Below are 21,044 nucleotides of genomic sequence, written 5' to 3'. Positions count from 1 at the left end.
ATGTTACATATGCCTTACTCCCACTCCCAAAGCCAAAACTGGATTTTTCTAGTATAATTTCATTCCCCATTTATTTTTTTTCATACTCTGTCAGGGTTTCTGCAGGTTTTCTAAGAGTAAATTTAAGACTTTTTTTAAGACCTTTTTAAGACCAAATAAAGAAAATTTAAGGAAAAAATATCGTAGGGAAATTCATACGAATATATTATAATCATAAGAATTATGATATATTATAATCATAAGAATATACGTATTCTTCGGCCTTCCAATCGCACTACATGTCTAAATAGCGCGCTTTAGAAGAAAGGGTTCATCTGCGCATGCTTGTCAAGTTCTTCTTCGGGTTACTGACAGATGAAGCAGCACATAACGCCATCTACCGTTCAATGAATATTGAGCGATCTAAGCCATGTAGCACACAAATTACGCTTTCGCTTCTCTTTAAAATCAAAACACACGAGGAAACAATCCCTCACAAAAATTAATGCCATGATCATATGAATTTAAGACTTGCTGGTCTGATTTAAGACCTTTTCAAGGCCTTAATTCACGGAAAAGTGATTTAAGACTTAAGACTTTTTTAAGACCCGCGGAAACCCTGTCTGTATACATTTGGAACATGAAACTTTTGGTTAAACCATTCCAGTTCAGCTTTGGCATTTACCTTAAAGTTGTCAAAATAAGTAATACACCTTAAAATTCACCTTTATTATAATTACATAACATATGAAATAAATAAAACTACTTCAGTCTTTATGTACATTATTCACAACGTTTCAGAACACACAAATATAAATTATAATTTTTATTGTTGAAAATAGAGGGGATTGCTTGTTTAAAATCAGAATCTCCAATGAGCAGTAGAGCATATTTATGCCAACTTTCAGAGTACTGGGAGAAGCGGGCACAGCCTGAGGATTTACTCTGTACCCAATGCTCTCCTGCCAAATAATCCCATGTAAACTCAAGACTCCAAATCCTGCGAAAGTGCCCAGCCAATGGGACTCAAGCACAGTCGGGGTAAAACTTAACAGAAATGGATCGTGATCCTGATGTAGGAATCTGTTCCACGGCTTCAGCACAAGCATGAATTTAAGCCAAGGCCCGTTTCCACCTGGCTACTGTGTAACAAGTACATGCCGCTGTGAAGCAGGAGCTGCTGAATCAGCAAAGTACAGTTGATATTTTGGAACAGATTTACAGGAGACAACATTTCGTTACCTTGGTTACAGTATATACAAATCATACACTAGGAGAATTAACAATAGTACATTAGTGGTTATAGTGTGTTTAAACTCAGTAGCCATAAAGGTTTAAATTAATATTTGAAATGCAAGTAATCTTATTTCAAAGAACCATTTCTACTGGGCGGATCATAAGAGACATCAATGCTACATAACGCCGCTGGCCAGAAGGCGCCTGTCAGATAAGTTAGTTCAATAAGCAGAGATATGGAGAATTGGTAGCTTGGAGATGGGCTACCATGATGCATGCTAGATGATAAGGGGAAAAAAAGCTTGTGCAGTTAAATTAAATAACAAAAGCCCACACTGGTAATTTTTTTTTTTTTTCACAAAAACATTTTGAAATGAAAAAATGAGCACCAAATCATACTGAAGAAGCAGCAAAACACACACAAGAAGGCATGTTTTAAGCAGAACAAACTGCATGGGATCTGTCATCCAAGTCAAACAGACCGTGTTCTGGTATGGAGTGACCACTAGGGGGCAGAGCAGTCAAGTCCAAGGAACTAAAAAGGGAACTCACAGTGATTCCAGTGCTTTGTAAATGTGTGGATGGGCTAAGGAAGGACACAGCGTGCAGCGGGGAAACATTATAGCAAGGCAGGGACTCTAAAAAGCAGCAAAAGCACAATGGGTTGCTCCAAAGCGATCCCAACACGGGGATTGAAAACATAACATGAATGGAGGCGGCCGAAAGTGCTGTGGGCAGATGGATCGGTCCATCAGATCTCACTGGCAGCTAGTGCTGCTGCAATGGTCAATTTCGCCGTTACTGGCTGTGTCTTTGAGCAGCACGTTACAGTGAATCCCTACAGAAGCTAGGCAGAAGAGGCATCTGGCTTTCTCAAAAAAATGCCAATCCTTCCAGACACAGCAATCTTTATCTGTGGGCCTAACACAAGCACAGCCAGCCATAATGTCATTCTATTTGTTGGCTGTTATCTTCTCCAGGCCAGGCCAAGCAGGGATGTAGTACCTGGGCAAGGTTCCCTCCATCAGCCGCTCCATCCACAGGCCAAGCCGGTCCAGTTTGTGGTGGATCTGGAGGGTGGAGGTGGATCGGGACCGAGGGACAGTCTTGCGGGCAGCCTGCTCCTCTCGTGACCCGGACCTGCTCCTCCCCGCAGTAGCAGGCGCCTCCTCAGCGGACTTGCCGTCCAGGTCCTCGCCCGTATAGACGGGTTTGAAGAGGCAGAAGTACTTTTTGTGGCCATTGAGGGCCAAGACATATCCGGTGTAGTCCACCTTGTGGCCGGAATCATCCTCGTCATTATCGGCGCGCATGGCGTCCTGGGCAAATTCCAGAAGTGCGTCCATCCATTCGCTGTGCTTGTCCACATTCAGGAAGGAGAAGTGGAGTGTCAGGCTCCTGTGAGGACAGAATCCATTCGGTCATCACTGGTCACATAGTACCACAGGTCAACCAGGCAGTATCTAATGTATTTGCCCAATTTAGCTTGCTTGCATTACGGAGGAATGGACACCAATGTCAGCATGCTTTGAGATGTTTAAATATTATAAATATATTTTATTAGTGACATCATTATCAGAAAATGACTTAAAAGGGACAGAAACTTAATTTCAGACTTTTTAATTTCGACATTATATTTTATGACTTATTTTTGTTTATAGTCAACTTCCAGGACCGCTGACAGGCCCTTAGAAGGGTCATATTTTAAAATTAACAATATACCTAATAAATGCCTAATGATAAAGCTTATTTATACAGCAAGTCACGATAAATTAAATGATTTGCCAAAAAAACATGATGAAAATACCACATATCACGCTGTTGAGCCACCCTAACCCACTGCAGGGGAAACTGCTTCACCACCACAGCCAATCAGAACAATCCACCTGGCCGCTCACCCAGTAAAGGAGTACACCTCTTTGGCAAACTTGCTGAGCAGGATGTTCTTGGAGGCATTGGTGAGCACCAGGACCACGTTGATGTGCCCTGGCCTCAGCTTCACCAGATTGCTGGTGTAGGTGATGTCGGTCAACTCAGTCACCTCCACAAAGTTCTTCTTTGGAGGGCGACTACAGTGGGACAAGGGCCATCCTTATGTGGTTAAATTCGCCGGAAATTTAGAACTCTATCCTTTACATCAACATTTCAGAACGTGCAGAGATCTTGCTGGACGGTGAACAATCACACATTAACCATCAGCATGATTATTCACAGCAACATTATTCACAGATGGAAGTGGAATTTGTAGCTATTGGTAACGATGAAGAAAACATGCGACCAAAAAAATACAGACTATGATTTAGCATATAACAATGCGAGACTTTCCTTAACGGCGAGACCCGTTCACATCGTTCCCTTGCCTGGAAGTGCTGGTGTTGCCTGGTGATCCATCCTCCGATTTGGCTGAATCTTTTGCCTTCGGTTTTGACTGCTTGTCTTCGCTGGAGTCACTGAAAGCAGCGATGGATGAGGGAACGGCAAAATGAATGAGCTGGACAAGCAACATGTGGAAGCAGGAAGAGTATAAGAACTGACCTGAAAGCTTGGATGACAACTGTGCCAAATAAGATGAACAATGCAGAGAATATTAAGGATAAGAGTGGCATCATCTCTCGCCTGCAAACCAAAGACATTCTGGTTAAGAAATTCCAGATGCAAAGGGGACACTGTCCACTTACATAACATTATTACTACATCGATAAAAATAGGTAGAAGAAATTATGAATAAATAGACCTTCCTAAATTCAAGTAAAAATCTTACCAATTATTGTGAAGGAGATCATCACCAATCTGACAGAGGTAGTCATAGGCTGTATAAATCCACTGTATCAGAAACATCTGGAATTTAAAGGCACAGAGTTAGCTTTGTTAGCATTACCCACTAAAAGTCCTAATACATAAAAAAAAAAAAAACTTTTGACACGTCAGAAATAAAATGCATACATTTTCTTCTGCCCTAGAAATTCTCCACATAAATCCATTTTTACCCATCAGTCATAACATGTAGGAATGTGTCATCTATTTAATTGGCATCAATTACTCAGAATGAATCCAGAGGCTATTATTACAATGGGGAAATGTCTTGGGTATTATATCAACTACTGCTCTGTAGAAGCAGATACTGAACACATCCCTAGACAGTGATGGGCAGGGGGGGGGGGATGGGTGGCATCTGCAATGTCTGTGCCAGAAAATGTGTGACATGTTTTTTGAGTAGCTGCATCTCCATGTTGAAAAAAGCAAATTGACTGGAGCACCAAGCGTAAGAAGCCATGATGAAGCCCCCGAAAGAAGGCGGGGGGGGGGCAGGGACACGCCCTTTTACTCATGTCCGAAAGACACATCACCTTAACTGCTCTAGTAAAAACAGCTATATTATATGTTTATAAAAATATATAGATGCATGCACACACACAGGTTTGTATATCTTTGTGGGGACTCTCCATTCATTTCTATTGAGAACGCTCTAATCCCAACATGACTACCTTATCCTCTACCCAGTGCTAACCTTAATCATAAGTAACCAAACAAAATATGAGACTTTTGGCATTTTTAGTTTTATGATTGCATCCACAGATTTTTTTGGGGACCTGAAAAATGGTCAAAATAACATCAAAACAACAGGTTTTTGATCATATTGTGGGGGATATTTGGTCCCCACAATGTAATATGAACCTAATCCACACACACACATAGATGAACAATAAGCCATAACAAACCCGAGCCACTTCAGTATAGGACTGCTGTGATAATAAAACCATGTGGCCCATCTCTCACACCACCATAGATGGATCTCCTACGCAGCCATCGGCGGGTGAGGAACTTACACAGGCAAACTCGTTATTGAGCTCAGGCAACATGGCGTCGTTGTTGAGGATGGAGGGGTCCTTCTGCAGCATCTCCAGCTGCTCCAGGAGCCGATACTTGTCGTCCTCGCTGCCGTTCCAGCCGCCCATTACGGGCTTATACAGAACCTTTCCGGCTGTGTTACGTCGCTCCAGGATAACCACCTGACCCCCCCCCACAGCCCCAATCGTAGTCAGTTTGTGTTTGCACAGAGGAGGCCATTAAAAATCAAGCAGTTAGAAATGAGAGGGGGAGGACAGGGGATGGGGAACTTAGTATAAAATGTCTCCTTAATCAATTAAAGTCAAAGCTAAGTAAATTAATAGAAATTACCAACATTTAGCTCAAACATTTCCTACGTTTTGCATGGCAGCCCACAATAAGAGTGTTTAGCCCTCACGCTCCAAGGGTGATTAACTCAGTCAGAGAGAAAAGCCCTTGAAATACCATGGTCAATATACAGCTTCCGCAAAAGTATCCAGACAAGGTAAATAAATATTCCGCAAACCAATAGGGTTTCATTCCTATCTAGAAAGTATGGATTTCAAGCCAACCGCTGCCTGTGTCATTCACTGTGGGGACCAACCACAGCGAAATGAGAAAAAACATTAAATATATATGTATGTTTACAATTTTGTACATTTTGTGTAACAAATATATGTGTATCTTGTTTGGTCAGCTCCTGGTCCCTGACCTGAGGTGGAAGGTTGTCTCTGTCCTTTAGCAGAACATCACACAATGGTTGCTGCTGCCTCTGGTAGACATAAGCGAACCTCAGCACCTCCTTGGTGTTGGTGGAGGCAAATGAGAGGAACGCCTTGTTCCCCGTGACAAAGGCTTCTTCTTCTCCAGTAATCAGTAGGACACAGTACCTGTCAGATGGAGGTTAAAGACAGAAGGTAGGCGACCGTCATGGTAATGTTGCTCTACCATGCTCAGTTTAATCTGAAGAGCATCAGAACATCATAAACACAATTATCTCACGTCTGAATGAAAGAAACCGATTTGGAACATAATTGAGCTAGACCAACATGCCTTAAAGGTTTCAAACGTGAAACTAATGTTCTCAATCTTCTTCATATATTTTGTCAAGGATGACAAACAAGGTTTAGATGAATGAAAAGGTCTTACTTTCTGCGCCGATGAAACTGTTTTACAGGACAAAGTTCATCAAAGAGCTTCTGATTCACCAGGCGAGGGACAAGGAGGAACTTGTTGTTTGAGATGAACTCATCGATAATCTGCTTCTTCATCCCCTTTGACTGAAATAAACGAAAGAAAGTTTTCAAATAATGCAGCAAACGCAGCATTGTAAGGGGAAAAAAACATACATTTCCATTTAAATGCTGCATTTACATGTTATCAAAAATAAAACCACAAATAATACTAAATGACGATCAAAGTTTAAAAAGAAAATCCACCTGAATGATATCAGTTGGATTATCTGTGTTCTCCTTGAAAGCCAGCATGGTCGGAGCGTAGGTGTTAATGTTGAACTTTCTCAGCAGGTTCACCGTCTCAGTCAAACCTTGATCCACATACCCAAACTGGATGTAGTCTTTGTTGGCGAATGCAGTCAGCTACAGAAAATCATAACATATTTTGAACATTACCAGCAATGTCGCCAATACTATCAATTATAGATCAAGCTGCAAGTTCAATGCTGGATTGCTGGGTACCTTGTACAAGAGAGGGAGCACAGGAACTTGGTCAAACAACAGCACATGTGGCTTGTTGTACTCATGCCAGTTGTTCAGGAACTCTATGTAGTTCCTGTCTGTGACCTAAACAGAGATTCACAACCAAACAACAAAAACCTAGACAACATAATTCTCACCAACATAACTTGAGCAGTGCATGAAACTAAACACATTACAAGCTATATATTAGCCAAAAATAACCCAAAGATTAGTAATGTTCAGCAAATTTTCCCTAGCAATAATGTTCTAAGTAAAGATTGCTTGTATGCCGTTTCTGTAACACATACCTTTTCAACCAATCTTTGTGGAAGCAGATCTTCTATGAACTGCCTCAGATGTTCCCGTGCCACAGCATAGTGGAAGATGGTCACCTTGCCATTAATTACTCCAAGTATGGAGGGTGTCCGGTGAGCCCCAAGGTGATTAGCCAGACGTCGCTCATAACCAACATCCACAACACCAATCCCAACACCTGAAACAGACAAGCTCAAGTGGTATATAGCTATATAATGCATACAAACTCACTGAGTGCTACTGCTATAACCCTGAAAACGTACTTCACATCTGAGAAGTTTCAAATACTGCAGGAGTCTATCATACCCAGGGTGTCTAACTCCTGCACTGCTTCCTTCCAAACAGGCTCAATGTGGATGCAGCTAATGCACCAATCAGAGGTGATCTTGATCAAGTAGGGTCGTCTGAAGCTGTCCGGCACAACGTCATTCATATACTGGTTGAAGTTCAGCAAATATTTGTTATCAGCAAAGTCTCGACTAGTCTTGCCATTGAAGGGGAAGTGGAAAAACGACTCGTCGAAGTAGAAACTGTCATGGAAGTGGCGGAAACCCGGCTGCGGTTGTCCATATTGTGCATTCTCGTCCGTCTGACCATATCGGTCATAGTTTGCTCTTTTCTCCTCGTTGGATAAGATCTGGGGAATTAAGAAGATGCACAGATACACTGAACTGTGTGCACAGCAGTGACTAGCTCACTGTACTATATATTATTTTGCTTTTCTAACTTAATAATAATAATTAATACTACTACTAATAATAATTAATACTAATAATAATAATAATAATATTTGATAGTTTATTGTCCCTGTGGGGAAATTGTTTTTACACCTCCCTCAACTTGCTCTTTGTAGAGTAAGTTGTGTGCGAAGGGCAGCACCCATAGTAGCGCCGAGGGGGCTGGGGGTTAAGGGCCTGCAGACACGCTGAGGCTGGGTTTGAACCAGCGACCTTCTGATTACAGGCATACAGGCTTAGCCCACTGAGCCACACGCTGCCCCCTACTGGAGAGAAAAGATGCCACACTAACTTGAAGAGTATTAGAAAGTCAAACTATTACCTCATAAGATTTAGTAATTTTGATGAACATATCTTCAGCTTCTGGGTTTTTGTTCTTGTCAGGATGCCTTCAGAGGAAAAACCACAAACCATAAATTAAAAGTTACTGTCTGCATAATCTGCAATCTTGCAAAGCCAACTCCGAACATTTTTACAATTATTAGACAGGGTACATCATGGATGGAATGTCAGTCCATCACATGGACCACGCAAACTCAGACCATCTTAGAGATGCCAATTAGCCTAACTGCACGTCTTAGGACTACAGGGGAAATTAGAGTACTAAGAGGACAGCCTCACAACGCATGCAACATGCAAACTCCATGCACATATAGCAAAGGTGAGACTCGAACCACCCACTTGTTGGAAATGCAAGTCAACCATGCTATCAACTGAATCACCAATTTCTCTACTAGAGAACAACAAGGACAGATTCACAACACACGGCCATCGTAAAGGTATACAATGAAAACTATTCTCACCATTCTTTAGCTAGTTGCTTGTATGCTCTTTTGATTTCAGTTTGGCTGCTGCTCCGAACAACCCCAAGAATTTTGTATGGGTCAAATTCTGTCGCACTTTCCACAGTACAATACACAAGCAGCAGGAATGTGAATATGTAACTCATTCGGTCCATCTTTTCACTGTAAAAGCAAGTTTCAAAATGCAAAACAGATGAAGTATTAATTTTAGCAAGCACAACATTTTATCTGACACAGCAATCTTTAGATGTATGTTAAAGAGCAGTAAAATAACGATCGAATTAATTGCACATATTACACAAACAGCAGCAAACGTTTGATTGTAAAGGCCCGTAATATATGAACTTAAGAAACTGCATGCAGATACAATGATGTATATGTGAAAACGACAAAAGAAAAATCATAATTTGTCGACGTAAAACGATGTGATAAAGTGTCAAAACTGCAAACGTCTTTTCTGTTCAAGTTATGAGTGTGTATCAATCTAGACACTGCATCAAAATAAACTTAACAGAGGTTACCTAGAAAACTAAACAATCCTTTTAGTTTAACCATAGATATTTTAGCAAAGGAGCTGAAATTTTGACTGGCGTTCGCAAAGTCGACAGCGATAATGTTAAACGGCAAACCATCTGACTAATATAACAACAAAACACACACACGCCCTGCTCGGGTAGGATATATTCAAAATGAGCAAATATCGCATATCTGCTGTTTCATCGACCACTTCTACTAACTGGTCTCTAATATTATAACCAGTTACCTGCCCTGTCTGTTTTTCTTAGCTACGTAGCGCGAAATCAAACCGCACGGCAGTTATTTCGCCAGATCCGCTAGTCCGAAATCAACGCACCATATTTGTTAACTCACGCACCGTAAATAACATAACCTTTTATGATTCATACATCGCCAACACAACGGCTTTCGGCACGGCGATCCTATTGACAGCTACATCCAGGCTGCGCCGCAACGATCGCACTCGCGCTTCCGGTTCTGTCAACGTACGCCGGCGTCCAATGTTTACGTAAGACGCACGGCGTGTCTTCGCTATGGAAGTGCGGACCAGAGCCTGGGAGCGGAGCGGTGATCATTTCCGCTCCTCGCTCACAAGGCTGTTGGTGCCGCCCGCTCCTCTTCTCTAATTCGCACTAAGCCGCTCCGCTCAACATCACTCCTCGCTCCACTAAAATTTCCTCCCGGTCCAGTCAAAGAGGGACATACTGTATAATCTGCATGCCTAACAAATGTCATCTTAAACCGAAGCCTTATATCATAAAGAAATATGAGCAACGGCAACATTGCCACTCAGAACAGAAAATATTTATTTTTAAACAACATATAGGCAACAACGGACAGGATTGGCAATGGCATTCCACACAAAAATAGGCTTAAAAATAAAGGAATCAGTGGGCTTAATACCCTAAAGAATATACAGGCTAAGCATCCACATTTTAAATTCCTCAAATTTTTTCTGTTTGATGCTGCTGCGTCTCTCTATAAAATTAAATTTCACTGATAACGTTACGTGAAATTACTATTTACTTTACAGGCTTTTATACTTTTTACTTTATAGACTTGATATGCTACAACCATATAACTTTCTCACGTTTTGCTCTGGCTTCCGCCTGTTCGCGTAGCACTCTCATGTTTCTGAGAAAAGTGATTCCAAAGTGAATGTTTACTCACCAGTTTGCTCTACATTATTGTCATCTATACGTTTGATAAGAATATAATACACTTGCATGATCTATCAGTTTCCTACGGAAGAGGATTAAGGCCACCATGAAAATATTATTTGAATTCTGACTTTTTTCTCAGAATTCTGACTTTAATGTCAGAATTCTTCGGAAGAGGATTAGGGCCTCCATGAAAATATTATTTGAATTCTGACTTTAATGTCAGAATTCTGACTTTTTTCTCAGAATTCTTACTTTAATGTCAGAATTCTGGCTTTAATGCTTAATAATTTGTTTGCGGTTTTCAAAATTTTGAGTAATACTTTTGGCACAAAATTAACTCAATACGCTCCACTCCGCTCACATGCTTAGATACGGACAGAATGGGACGATGTAGCGGCCGAAAACAGCCAAAGTTTGAAATGTAGCGCAGTACCGCTTTGGCAACACCAAGGATAGAGTCGATTATCTTTATCTTCTGTGTGTGTGTGTGTGTGTGTGTGCGGATTAGGTTAATATTACATTGTGGAGACCAAATCAGCAAAAATTGTCATGGGGAATCCCCTCAACCCCCCACCCACCCAAGTAAAATCCATGCATGAGCTGGTCAGTGAACCTCATTACATTCGAACATGTTATACAAATTTATTTGGACTTTTAATAAAGATAATTTTAGAATGACAGACAAATTATGCAGAAGGTGGGAGCAGTAGGGATTCGATGGTGGGGGGGGGGCTTACGCGGGGAATAGGCCTACCTTGTTGTCGTTCTAACTATAGGGAACTTACATAGTTAGAACCGCACACGTGAACTGTTCCTACTATGTCAGTTGCTAATGGCAGCTTTTGGCAAATGTACCCATGAACCAAACCTATACTTGTTGTTTTGAATTTCATTACCAGCTTTTGGGTGCATTTTCTGCCTTATTTAATTCTGTAAAGAAAAAAAAGATACTCATCTTGCTCTGTTAGATTTCTAGGGTCATCAAAATGAAAACAATAAAGTGACGTTAAATGCTAGCTGCCTAAAGATTATCAAGGAAATTCCAGAAAACGGGTTCAGCGAGTACTCCCAGATTTACGGTGGCCATGAAACGTAATTTCTTTCCTGGATGACTTTGAACTTCGTTAGAGGTAACTGGGTTTCCTGTATCACAAGGTAGGGTTGTACACAAGTCACCCAAGTCACCAGTCATGAGTGCTCGATTCCAAGTCCAGTTGTTCTGTGCTCAAGTCCAAGTCATTATATACAAAACTAAAAGTACAAACACAGAGACAAATTCAATCTACAAAATAAGGTTTTACTGTTTTGTTGAAATGTTTTGTACAATTTGAAATGTGATAAATAGCTAAACTTATCTGTAAAAGTACTGCATGACAGTTGGTATTTAATACTGTGCTAGAGCAACAATTTCCTTTACTTTCAGGGAGCCTGGAAAGCAGAAATATGAAATCTGCCACAATTAGCATTTTGGAGGCTGACATTTGCCTCCCGATTCGATATTATATCGATATTTTCTGCCAATTCGATATGTATTGTGATTTTTAAATACTTTTTCCTGAATAGCATATTTATGGAGGGTGTTTTGGTGACAATACTCAATAAACAAATGTTATTTAAAGTGTTATTTAAATTATAATCATTAAAATTGTTATTGCAAACTTAGTTTAATCGATCTTGCATAGTCGATTGAATTCACATTTATAACCGCATTTTGTCTGTTCCGTCCTGGTGCTGTATTATTGAAACTTCCTAACTTGCGGATCCAATCGTAACTGGTAACCAAGGTAACTACAGTCAAAACCAATTTAGGAAAAAGCCATTAGAGATTAACAGTTCTTAAGTCATTGTTCATGTCCTAACTTAAAACAGTAAAAGTGTATTACACAAGCTTCCTAACTTCCCAAAATCTTAAATTAACACTCTTAACTCCTAATTTAGAATAACTGCACAGCTCCGATCATAATATAAGAATTACAATTATATATAACGTGACTACTTTTTACTACAGTAGTCCCCCAACATTAATAATGTTACATACAATAATAATAAAATACATTATTGTACAATACGTACTGTACTCTCTCTAGAATGAACTGGACATTGACGATTTACTCTAAATCTCAAAAGATGATAGAGCAATGAAAATAATGCTTTTTATGCCCAGGACGAAGGAACTATGAAAAAACATAATGCCATATTGTTACACAAGTAGGATGTTTAGGCTCACGGATTAGTAACAGCGCTTGGACCAATCAGAGAAGACAAGTCCGTATATTCCCTGACGTAATACATGTATATGTTTTCAGTGGCTTTCCATTCATTGAGAATCCTGTGACGTAACCAGTCTTCGAAGCAGGTTAGACATGTAGCGTAAGTTACCACGGCGATGTATCCCAGTAAGAAGCGACATGACATAAATCCACTCGTTTAAATTTGTGGCCGGTCATTCTTAGATATTTAAATTTTATTCTGTGTCTGCTGGGGTATTCATCATTATAGGTTGTCATACATGTGCGTGGAAAACAATACAAGCTCTATTTTTAGTCGGTAAATTCTGTTTCTGCCTCAAAGAGGCGTGCCTTTAGATATATATGATACTGTGATGACAATTCGGACAGTTTCTATTACCGAAAGAACTACGTACTTGTTCGATGAAAAGGAAAAAGTGATTCTCTTAAATTTTTACTCAGTAGCCTTGTAATATTTATAGACATGGCAGATTCGAAAAGGACCAAAAGTGACTCCAGTGACATTAACCCCACAGGTAAAACTTAATCCCGTCCTAATAAGGCTTTTATAGTGCAAATTCTTTGTTGATGTTAAGCGTGCTACGTATGTGTATGATCAGGATATTCTGATCATACACATCTGACGGAAGTCGTAATATAGTTAATATTATACGAAACATTGTAACTTGGCTAATTTCCATTTTTTATTGTCAGATGGCTCAGAGGATAAAAATATTGCAATTTACAATATATGTTTTATTTTATTGAAGGCTAATACATACACAGGGAATCTTTCCTGGTATCATAAGTGCATTTTCAATGGTTGTCAGGCTTTTTTTTTTTAGAGTCATTTGCCGAATAGATTTAAGATATAATTTTTTGCTAACTACTTGAAGGGGCACAAACAATGTACTATAATGTTAAATAATCATGAACCAAGTATTAATGTACTAACTGGGGGCAGTTTGTGGTTCAGTGGGCTAAGCTTCCATGCCTGTCACCAGCTGAAACCTGGCCTTGGTACATCTGCAGGTCCTTCAGTAAGGCCCTTAACCTACAGTACAGAGAGAGCAAGTCAGAGGAGACATATGGATAATTTCCCCATGACGATTAATAAAGTATAATTAATTATGATCATAGGCGATGTTTAATGCCTTTTTTTCCTTTTTATTAATATGACAAAAGCTATTGACCATTATGTAGCAATTATGTAGCCTTCAAAATGGGCACATATTAACAGAATATATCGGTACAAAAAAACATGTGACCTAAAACATAATGGTAGTAACCAGGGTTATTATAGGGCTAGGGTTAGTGACAAAGGTAAAAAAAAAAAATATTTACAAAAGGTAGTTTTGTTAAAATACGAGACTACTGCTAGTGTGGTATCAAAACATCATACTGAAAACTAATACAGAAAGTAAATAAAAACTAAACCAAAACTAAAACTAGTTGTACACTCTTAAAAGAATCTGAAACTGAACCAAAACTGAAAATCAAAATGGGAAATCTAAATGCTAATTTGAAAAACCCTGGCTGTAACTGAGTTACTATTAAGTTACTAAGGAACTGTATTGTAAAGTGTTACCATTTTTATTTGATATTTCTTTAGATTTTGTTTGTTATTAAACATTCACTTTCTTTTTTGAGAGCAATGCCATAAACTGAGGGGGGGGGGGGGGGGGGGGGGGGGGGAAGGAGTCCATTGGTGGATATAGTGGTGTGAAATGCTTTTATATCTATCCTGATCCTGAACACAGGGTCACCACAGGGCTGTGTGCTGAGCCCATTGCTCTTTACTTCATTCACTGATGGTTGTACCCCCAAACAAAATAGTCAAATTTGCAGATGACACTATGGTGGTGGGCCTGATTGTGGACAACAGTGAGACAGCCTACAGGACGGATGAGGGTCACCTAGCTGAGTGGGGCACCAACAACAGTCTAATCCTAACACAAGCAAGACTAAGGAGACTGTCATAGACCACAGGAGAGTAAAAGAGAAAGACCACAGCCCACTCATGTGAGCATGTGGAAAGTCTGAAGTTCTTGGGAGTCTATATAACGAATGATCTCAAATGGTCTCTTAACACCACACACCTGAAGGACAAAGCCCAACAGCGTCCACATGTCCTCAGGAAATTGAGACAGTCTCGTCTTCTGTAACATCTCCTGACAAGCTGACTACCTCAGTATGATATAAAGCATTCTGGACTTGGCTGAACTGCGTAGTATGGAAGCTGCACTGGGACTGACCTCTTGAACTTTGACAGGGTCTCCTCCATCCTATCTTATCTTATATTATCTTATCTTATCTTAATCTTATCTTAATCTTATCTTAATCTTATCTTATCTTGTCTTAGTTTATCTGGGTTTTTTTTGACACACGCAGCATTGATTTACGCATAATTTATTTTTAATTTCATGTTGAGATTTCTGCTTCTGCTTTTTGCAGTGCCCCTCTGGTGTATGACTGTTTCAGTCCACTGTGACTGTTTTAGTCCTTTTATTTACCACGTGAGTTTGCTGGTGTTGTTGGCAGTGTCTGTTTCTCGCAGCATGATGAATACCAATAAGGCTTTAAGGGTACTTTACAACAGGGACATAGTAATGGGGGGGGGGGGGGTTGTATTTAAATCCCCTCTGCTGTTGCTTTACAACAACTCACAAACTGCACATTCGGGCGATTTATTTATTGTAGCTGTGCATTTTACCTATACCAACTTTATTATTATTTTTTAATTTAAGCTTTATTTTTCTAGGCAAGAACAATTTCTTATTTACATTGACAGCCTAGCAAAAGGCTAAAGAACTACCTCTAACCACATCATAAAGTATGCAGGTGACAACACCATGATCGGCCTAAGCCAATCACAAGTGGCGGTGATGAGTCAGCATACAGGCAGAAGGTGAGAGAGCTGGTGGAGTGGTGCAAGGCCCACAATCTGCTGATCAGCATCAACAAGATGAAGGAAATGATTGTGGACTTCAGAAGAACTCTCTATACCAGTGTTTTCCAACCTAGTGGTTGGGGAGAGTCCACAATTTTGCTCCCTTCCCGAGGACTGTGTTGGGAAACACTGCTTATACATCAGAGCAATAAATATCTGGGTGTGCACCTTGCTGAGAATCTCTCCTGGAACCAACTTGTATCCTCCCTGATCAAGAATGGCTAGCAGTGAACTTCTCTCCAGTGGTGCTTGAGACAGAGGAAACCTGTCATTTTGTCCGTCTTCTAGAGAGATGGTGTCTTTACACACTGCATCCCAGCCTGGTTCAGAATCTGCAAGGCCTCAATCTGCCAATCCTCTCAGGTGGGCATTAAAACAGCAGAGAAGATTCCTAGTATCACTCTACTTTCTGTGCTAGATAATGACCACTACATCCATAGGGTCAATGGCATGACCCATCGCACCCCACTCACAACCTCTTCGCTCCACTGCCATCTGCTATGAGCTTCTACAGCCTCAAAGCCAGAACGATGAGGCTTTTTTTGCAGTTATCCTGCTGAACATTCTGGCCCCTCCAGTCTATGACTTGATCTCCTAAAAAGACTAACTCTTCCCCTCTCTGGATTGCATGACTACTGAATGAGTTTTGGTTCCCAATACTGTAACATATGATGAAGAAGCCGTCTGGTCTTTGGCAGTATCATCTCAAAATGAATAAAAAATCAACAGTTTGTTTTGGAATTTTGCTCTTTGACCTGTTTCAGCTATGAGGAGAATCTGGAGTACTTTGAGGAAATCCCCCATAAATGGAAAGCACTTGCAAATTTGTAATACACTCAACTGGATTTGAACTGAATATGACAAACTGAAAATAATTTGTGGTGAAAGGTGCAGTGCCCTGCAATGGGTCGGTGCCCCATCTTTGGTTATTCCCTGTCTTGTATGGCTGGATGTGTCACAGAGGTTTAAATATCTGTATTAATTGTTGTTAGCTAAAACGGAATAACTAACAATATGATTTGTTTTAGATTCTGATGACTCCAAACTAATCAATATAGAACAGGACCCACCCATCCATCCATTTTCTTAAACAACTTGTTTTTTCCAGGGTTGCAGGAGGTCCAGAGAGGATCCGAGAGCCACCAACCCAATAAACAGAACCCACTTCAGGTAACTGCATAACTTTTAAGCTATATCTGCTTCGATAGATTTGTTTAAATAAATTCAGATACTGGTTATTCTTCTACTGAAACAACCTGTCCAAATCTTACCCATCAGCCATCCTGAGGTTTGATATTGTGATTCTGCCAGCCTGCATCCCAATGCCACCCTCATACTTGGGTGTTTTCGTTTATTCTAATAAGACATGTGCAAATACTTTCAGACACACAAAGGTGTTTTATGTTTAATCCTCTCTTGTTATTTAGCTGAGGTCTAAAACTTGCCTTAAATGCAGTGTTTTTTTCCCATCCTTCAGAGTTACAAGATGGATGCCAGCCATTGCGGACTCTGTTTGATCATAAATAATGTGAAGTTTTTACCTGAGTCCTACTTAAGAAGCCGCAATGGATCCAACATAGATTGTGATAAACTTGAAAAGCGATTCAAGTCCTTGAATTTCATTGTTGATGTTCAGCAGGACCTGACTCACGAGGTTAGTTGGTCTCCCATTGCTGTGTGTGGCAAAGCATAATCCTATGGACTGATTTAACCAGCATGTACCACATAGGATGCTATTTTAGTTACTGAAAACTTTGGCTAACTTGCATCTAATATTAGTTGGTATTTTGGGCGGCTTACCATGGATTTCATGCTAAACACTGTGAGGTACAGTAGCGCAACATGAAAAGAAAAGAATATACACATAATTCAAGATTCAAGAGATTTATTTGTCACATACAGTACAACATGCAGTGAACATAAACATTCCATTTTATTATTTTATTATATCCATCTTTCCTCTGACTGGTTATCCTATTCAGGGCCACATGGAGCCCCATAGTCTATCCCAAGCAATATAGGATGGGATGCCAGTCCATCACAGAGCACAAATATGCAAAGATTCACACAGTCAAACTCCATAGCGAATTTCAAGATGCCATTTAGCCTAATTGCATGTTTTTGGACCATGGAACGGAAGACTCAGGGAGGACATACAAAGTCCTCATAGATAAAGCAGAGGCAGGACTCGAACCCTCAGCCCCTGGCTGTGGAAGGCGACAGTGGTATCTCATCATTTAATGATGCTCTGCTTAATTTCATGGAATATATTACAGTTTTAATGTAAATGTTTATAGAGTATCCTTTTTTTAGCAAATAATTCAGCAGTTGTCAGCCCTTTCTAAGAAGGACCATACGAAATATGACTGCTGCATTGTGGTCATTTTGTCTCATGGCTCTAAGGTAAGGTGGCTCCTCTCACTTCTTTGTTTCCCCAGAAAATACTTAATATTAGTTTTTCTATCTCTTGAATGAACAAGGCAACAGTGGCCTTCTCTGTTTCTTTGGTTGTCTTTTAGCCTTCTTAGACATCTCACCTCTGTGTTCTCTGTATTCAGGCAACTAAGAACCTCATCCCTGGTGCTGTGCATGGAGTGGACGGGCCTACAGTTCCAGTTGAGGACATTACCAGTTTCCTCAATGGGGAGCACTGTCCATCTCTCCAGGGCAAGCCCAAGATCTTCTTCATCCAGGCCTGCGGTGGAGGTAAGCTGAGCCAGATAAGTTGGCACCTTACCTTAACTGTGCTTCTGTGTTGTTAAAGGAATATAGTTATTATAGTGGAGTGGGGGTGGTGGTAAGGCTGTATTGTAAAAGAGGTGTTGGAATTTAATTGAACCTTGGAGCAAGCTGCTCTTCCCTCATTGAATCGCATTGAATGGCAGCCAAGGGTTACATTATGTGCAGTTACTCACCATTTATATATTCCGAAATAATTCATCAGTTCACACGGCTCTGTTATTTGCTGTCCTTTCCTACAGGAAAGCATAATAATGAACACATCTCCTGTTCATCGGTGAATTAGCAGTTTGCCTTCTTGGAATAGCTCTATTAGTGGAGTATTGGTTTATAATATAACTTCAGAGCAGTAAACAAAGATAATTATATATAACATAATTTTTAGGTAAAGTATTCCTCATTATTTAAATCAAAATGTATAGGTTTCATTGATCAAACTTTAACCATGCCTTAGGTCTAATCACAAAAATGTTATATGAAACATTTGTGAGAGCACTATACATGGAAAATTTGCCCATATGCTTCTCAAGATGAAAAAGACAAAGGACGTGAAGTGCCTATTCAAGAGTCCAGCGACCGCTACAGTAGGGATGCTGTCCCTGTATCTGGGAGTGACACACTAACGGACAAGCCAGACAAGTTCAGTGTTCACACAACACTGCCAGTGCCCAGTGACATCCTGGTGTCATACTCTACTTACCCAGGTATGAGTATCTAAGGAGTCAAATCCATAACACTGTCAGTACCCAGTGACATCCTGGTGTCATACTCTACTTACCCAGGTATGAGTATCTAAGGAGTCAAATCCATAACACTGTCAGTACCCAGTGACATCCTGGTGTCATACTCTACTTACCCAGGTATGAATGTCTAAGGAGTCAAATCCATAACACTGTCAGTGGCTTAAGAAGCAACCAGTGTTTAGTGTATTATGAAATACAGAAATTCTTATTTTGGGCAGCTAGTACTACAGTTTGAAGATATCCGCAAAATTATATGGAGTGTTGGTCAGCAACATGGGAAAATGCAATGCAAATGTCTCTCAATATTGGCTGTCATCAGTGTTGTGCATGAATGCGCTAACTGAGCGTGCTCATATTTTTGGTGAATAATGATCTAAACGAATCAGTTTGCAACAAATAAAGATGAACATGAGCATCGTTCATTCTGGCAAGACTGAACGACGCTCACACACCAGAGGTAGCAATAATAGGAAAAATATTACCTTTCATATTATGATATGAAATATGATATATTAGTGAAATTACTCAGAATCGAGCCTTGGAAAAATATTACGTTATGATCTTAAGTTTCTTGTGCTTTCCTTGTCTTGATCAGTATTGATGTGATCCACTGCAATGCTTGTGATGCCAGTAATTTATATTAATAAAGTAGAGCTTTCTAAAGGTATACAGGTGACGCTAGTGATGTTTTAATTACTGATCAAAAATTTCACTTTGGATTCAGAGGAGCTCAGTAAAAAAATCAGAAGACATGAACATGAACTAGTTCATTTTTGGGACTGTGAACTTAAAAATTAAAAATTGTGAACTTTCAACATGAGCTAGTTCATTTTAATCTGTGTGAAGTGAACTCTGGGATAGTTCTTGTTGAGTGTGAACTTGCAGAACACTGGCTGCCGCTGCAGGGTATGTCTCATGGAGGGACAAGGAGACTGGCACCTGGTATGTGGAAACCCTGGACCAGATCTTGGCAGAAAATGCAGCATCAAATGATCTGGTTACCATGCTGACGATGGTGGGTGTCTCTCAGGAATGACTAACTATGGATCTGCCTTTTGCAAACTATCTTTATCACTCAATCCCTGCTCCCAACATTGATCCATCTTACCCCCCACCCTGAACTTATACTGATTAAGAAGTTGGAATATGGATGAATAGTAAAAAATCTTCTGCTTAAAGTGCTTAAAACTTAGTGACACATTGCTGTATTGTCAGGTTGACTGTTTCGTACACCATGATAAGTGGTTAAATGAATAGCTCATTGCATGGCTGCTACTATTACTATTACTATTACTATACTAAATACAATTAACCTCACTTTCTCATGTGTGTCCAGGTCAACAACAAGGTTGCACAGAATAGTGTTAAAGACATATCTACAACCTACAAACAGATGCCCTTCTTCTTATCTTCTTTAAGAAAGAATCTCTACTTCCAATGTTCTCCCAAGGGAGACAGTTAGAGACTCCATGGAACATCCCAGGATGTTTCTACAACGCTGTCTCTTCAATACAGGACTGATACAACCCGGATTCCATATTACTGGGCCTGCACATTGGACTCAGATTTATAGATCTTTATTTGTTTTCTATGTGTTCTTCAGTTTGTGGATCAGGAACTCATAGTTTAGACACTTACAAAACCTAATTAGTAGAGCCATTTATGATGTACCTAATTATTTTGATTCACTGATTATTTATTAATTATGAATATTTGATGGTGGAATATGAGATTTTTACCAATAATTGTATCTTCAAGATGTAGTTAGTGTATTTTAGGATATAAAGTGTATTTTAGTACTGTTTGTCCTATATTGCATTGTTGTTTATCCTGGTGTCCCCCACAGCACCTGTCCCCTCCCCTGAAACTGTGACACAAGAATTTCAATTTGGCTAGTAATGTGAATATGTAACTCATTCGGTGAAGCTGCTCACTATAAAAGCGAGTTTCAAAACAAAACTGCTGTGTTGACACAAATTATAACATAACAAATAAAGCCACCTATTCAATTAAATATATCATGGCAGTTTGCGGGTCATGTTTATAAAAAGGAGATTACAACTCTTTTCAAAGGAAGTTCTGCCTCTAATGACAGATCACTGCCAGCGTG

The 21,044-nt window shown here is 39.9% G+C and overlaps 2 protein-coding genes across 7 annotated transcripts; one reads left to right on the top strand and one right to left on the bottom strand.

Annotated features, from left to right (window-relative positions):
• Positions 1 to 687: 687 nt before the first annotated feature.
• Positions 688 to 9,722, bottom strand: dnajc16 (DnaJ (Hsp40) homolog, subfamily C, member 16). Of its 4 annotated transcripts, none has more exons than XM_023835113.2 (15): positions 9,449 to 9,722; positions 8,596 to 8,757; positions 8,115 to 8,181; positions 7,362 to 7,692; positions 7,049 to 7,233; positions 6,741 to 6,845; positions 6,483 to 6,641; positions 6,193 to 6,323; positions 5,756 to 5,933; positions 5,043 to 5,225; positions 3,977 to 4,053; positions 3,751 to 3,831; positions 3,576 to 3,665; positions 3,114 to 3,284; positions 688 to 2,613 (listed from the first exon to the last, which is right to left on the bottom strand). In XM_023835113.2, exons 2-15 carry the CDS (start codon positions 8,748 to 8,750, stop codon positions 2,169 to 2,171), a joined length of 2,358 nt encoding a protein of 785 aa, XP_023690881.1. In that variant the 5' UTR covers positions 8,751 to 8,757; positions 9,449 to 9,722; the 3' UTR covers positions 688 to 2,168. The 4 variants fall into 4 exon arrangements, with proteins under 4 accessions (XP_023690881.1, XP_023690882.1, XP_023690880.1 ...); XM_023835114.2 differs by having other exon boundaries at positions 9,501 to 9,722; XM_023835112.2 differs by having other exon boundaries at positions 9,470 to 9,721.
• Positions 9,723 to 12,909: 3,187 nt separating this feature from the next.
• LOC111855651 (caspase-9-like) lies at positions 12,910 to 20,952 on the top strand. 3 transcript variants are annotated; one of them, XM_023834856.1, is made up of 8 exons: positions 12,910 to 13,038; positions 16,561 to 16,622; positions 16,930 to 17,106; positions 17,766 to 17,855; positions 18,011 to 18,158; positions 18,722 to 18,895; positions 19,840 to 19,949; positions 20,271 to 20,952. In XM_023834856.1, exons 1-8 carry the CDS (start codon positions 12,987 to 12,989, stop codon positions 20,394 to 20,396), a joined length of 939 nt encoding a protein of 312 aa, XP_023690624.1. In that variant the 5' UTR covers positions 12,910 to 12,986; the 3' UTR covers positions 20,397 to 20,952. The 3 variants fall into 3 exon arrangements, with proteins under 3 accessions (XP_023690624.1, XP_072569702.1, XP_023690625.1); XM_072713601.1 differs by lacking the exon at positions 17,766 to 17,855; XM_023834857.1 differs by lacking the exon at positions 18,722 to 18,895.
• Positions 20,953 to 21,044: the final 92 nt, after the last annotated feature.

This window comes from Paramormyrops kingsleyae, chromosome 6 (assembly GCF_048594095.1).
Source record: "Paramormyrops kingsleyae isolate MSU_618 chromosome 6, PKINGS_0.4, whole genome shotgun sequence".
In the NCBI taxonomy this organism is placed as follows: Eukaryota; Metazoa; Chordata; class Actinopteri; order Osteoglossiformes; family Mormyridae; genus Paramormyrops; species Paramormyrops kingsleyae.
Note: the sequence above shows the minus strand (reverse complement) of the source record. Positions and strands in the feature narration are given on the sequence as shown.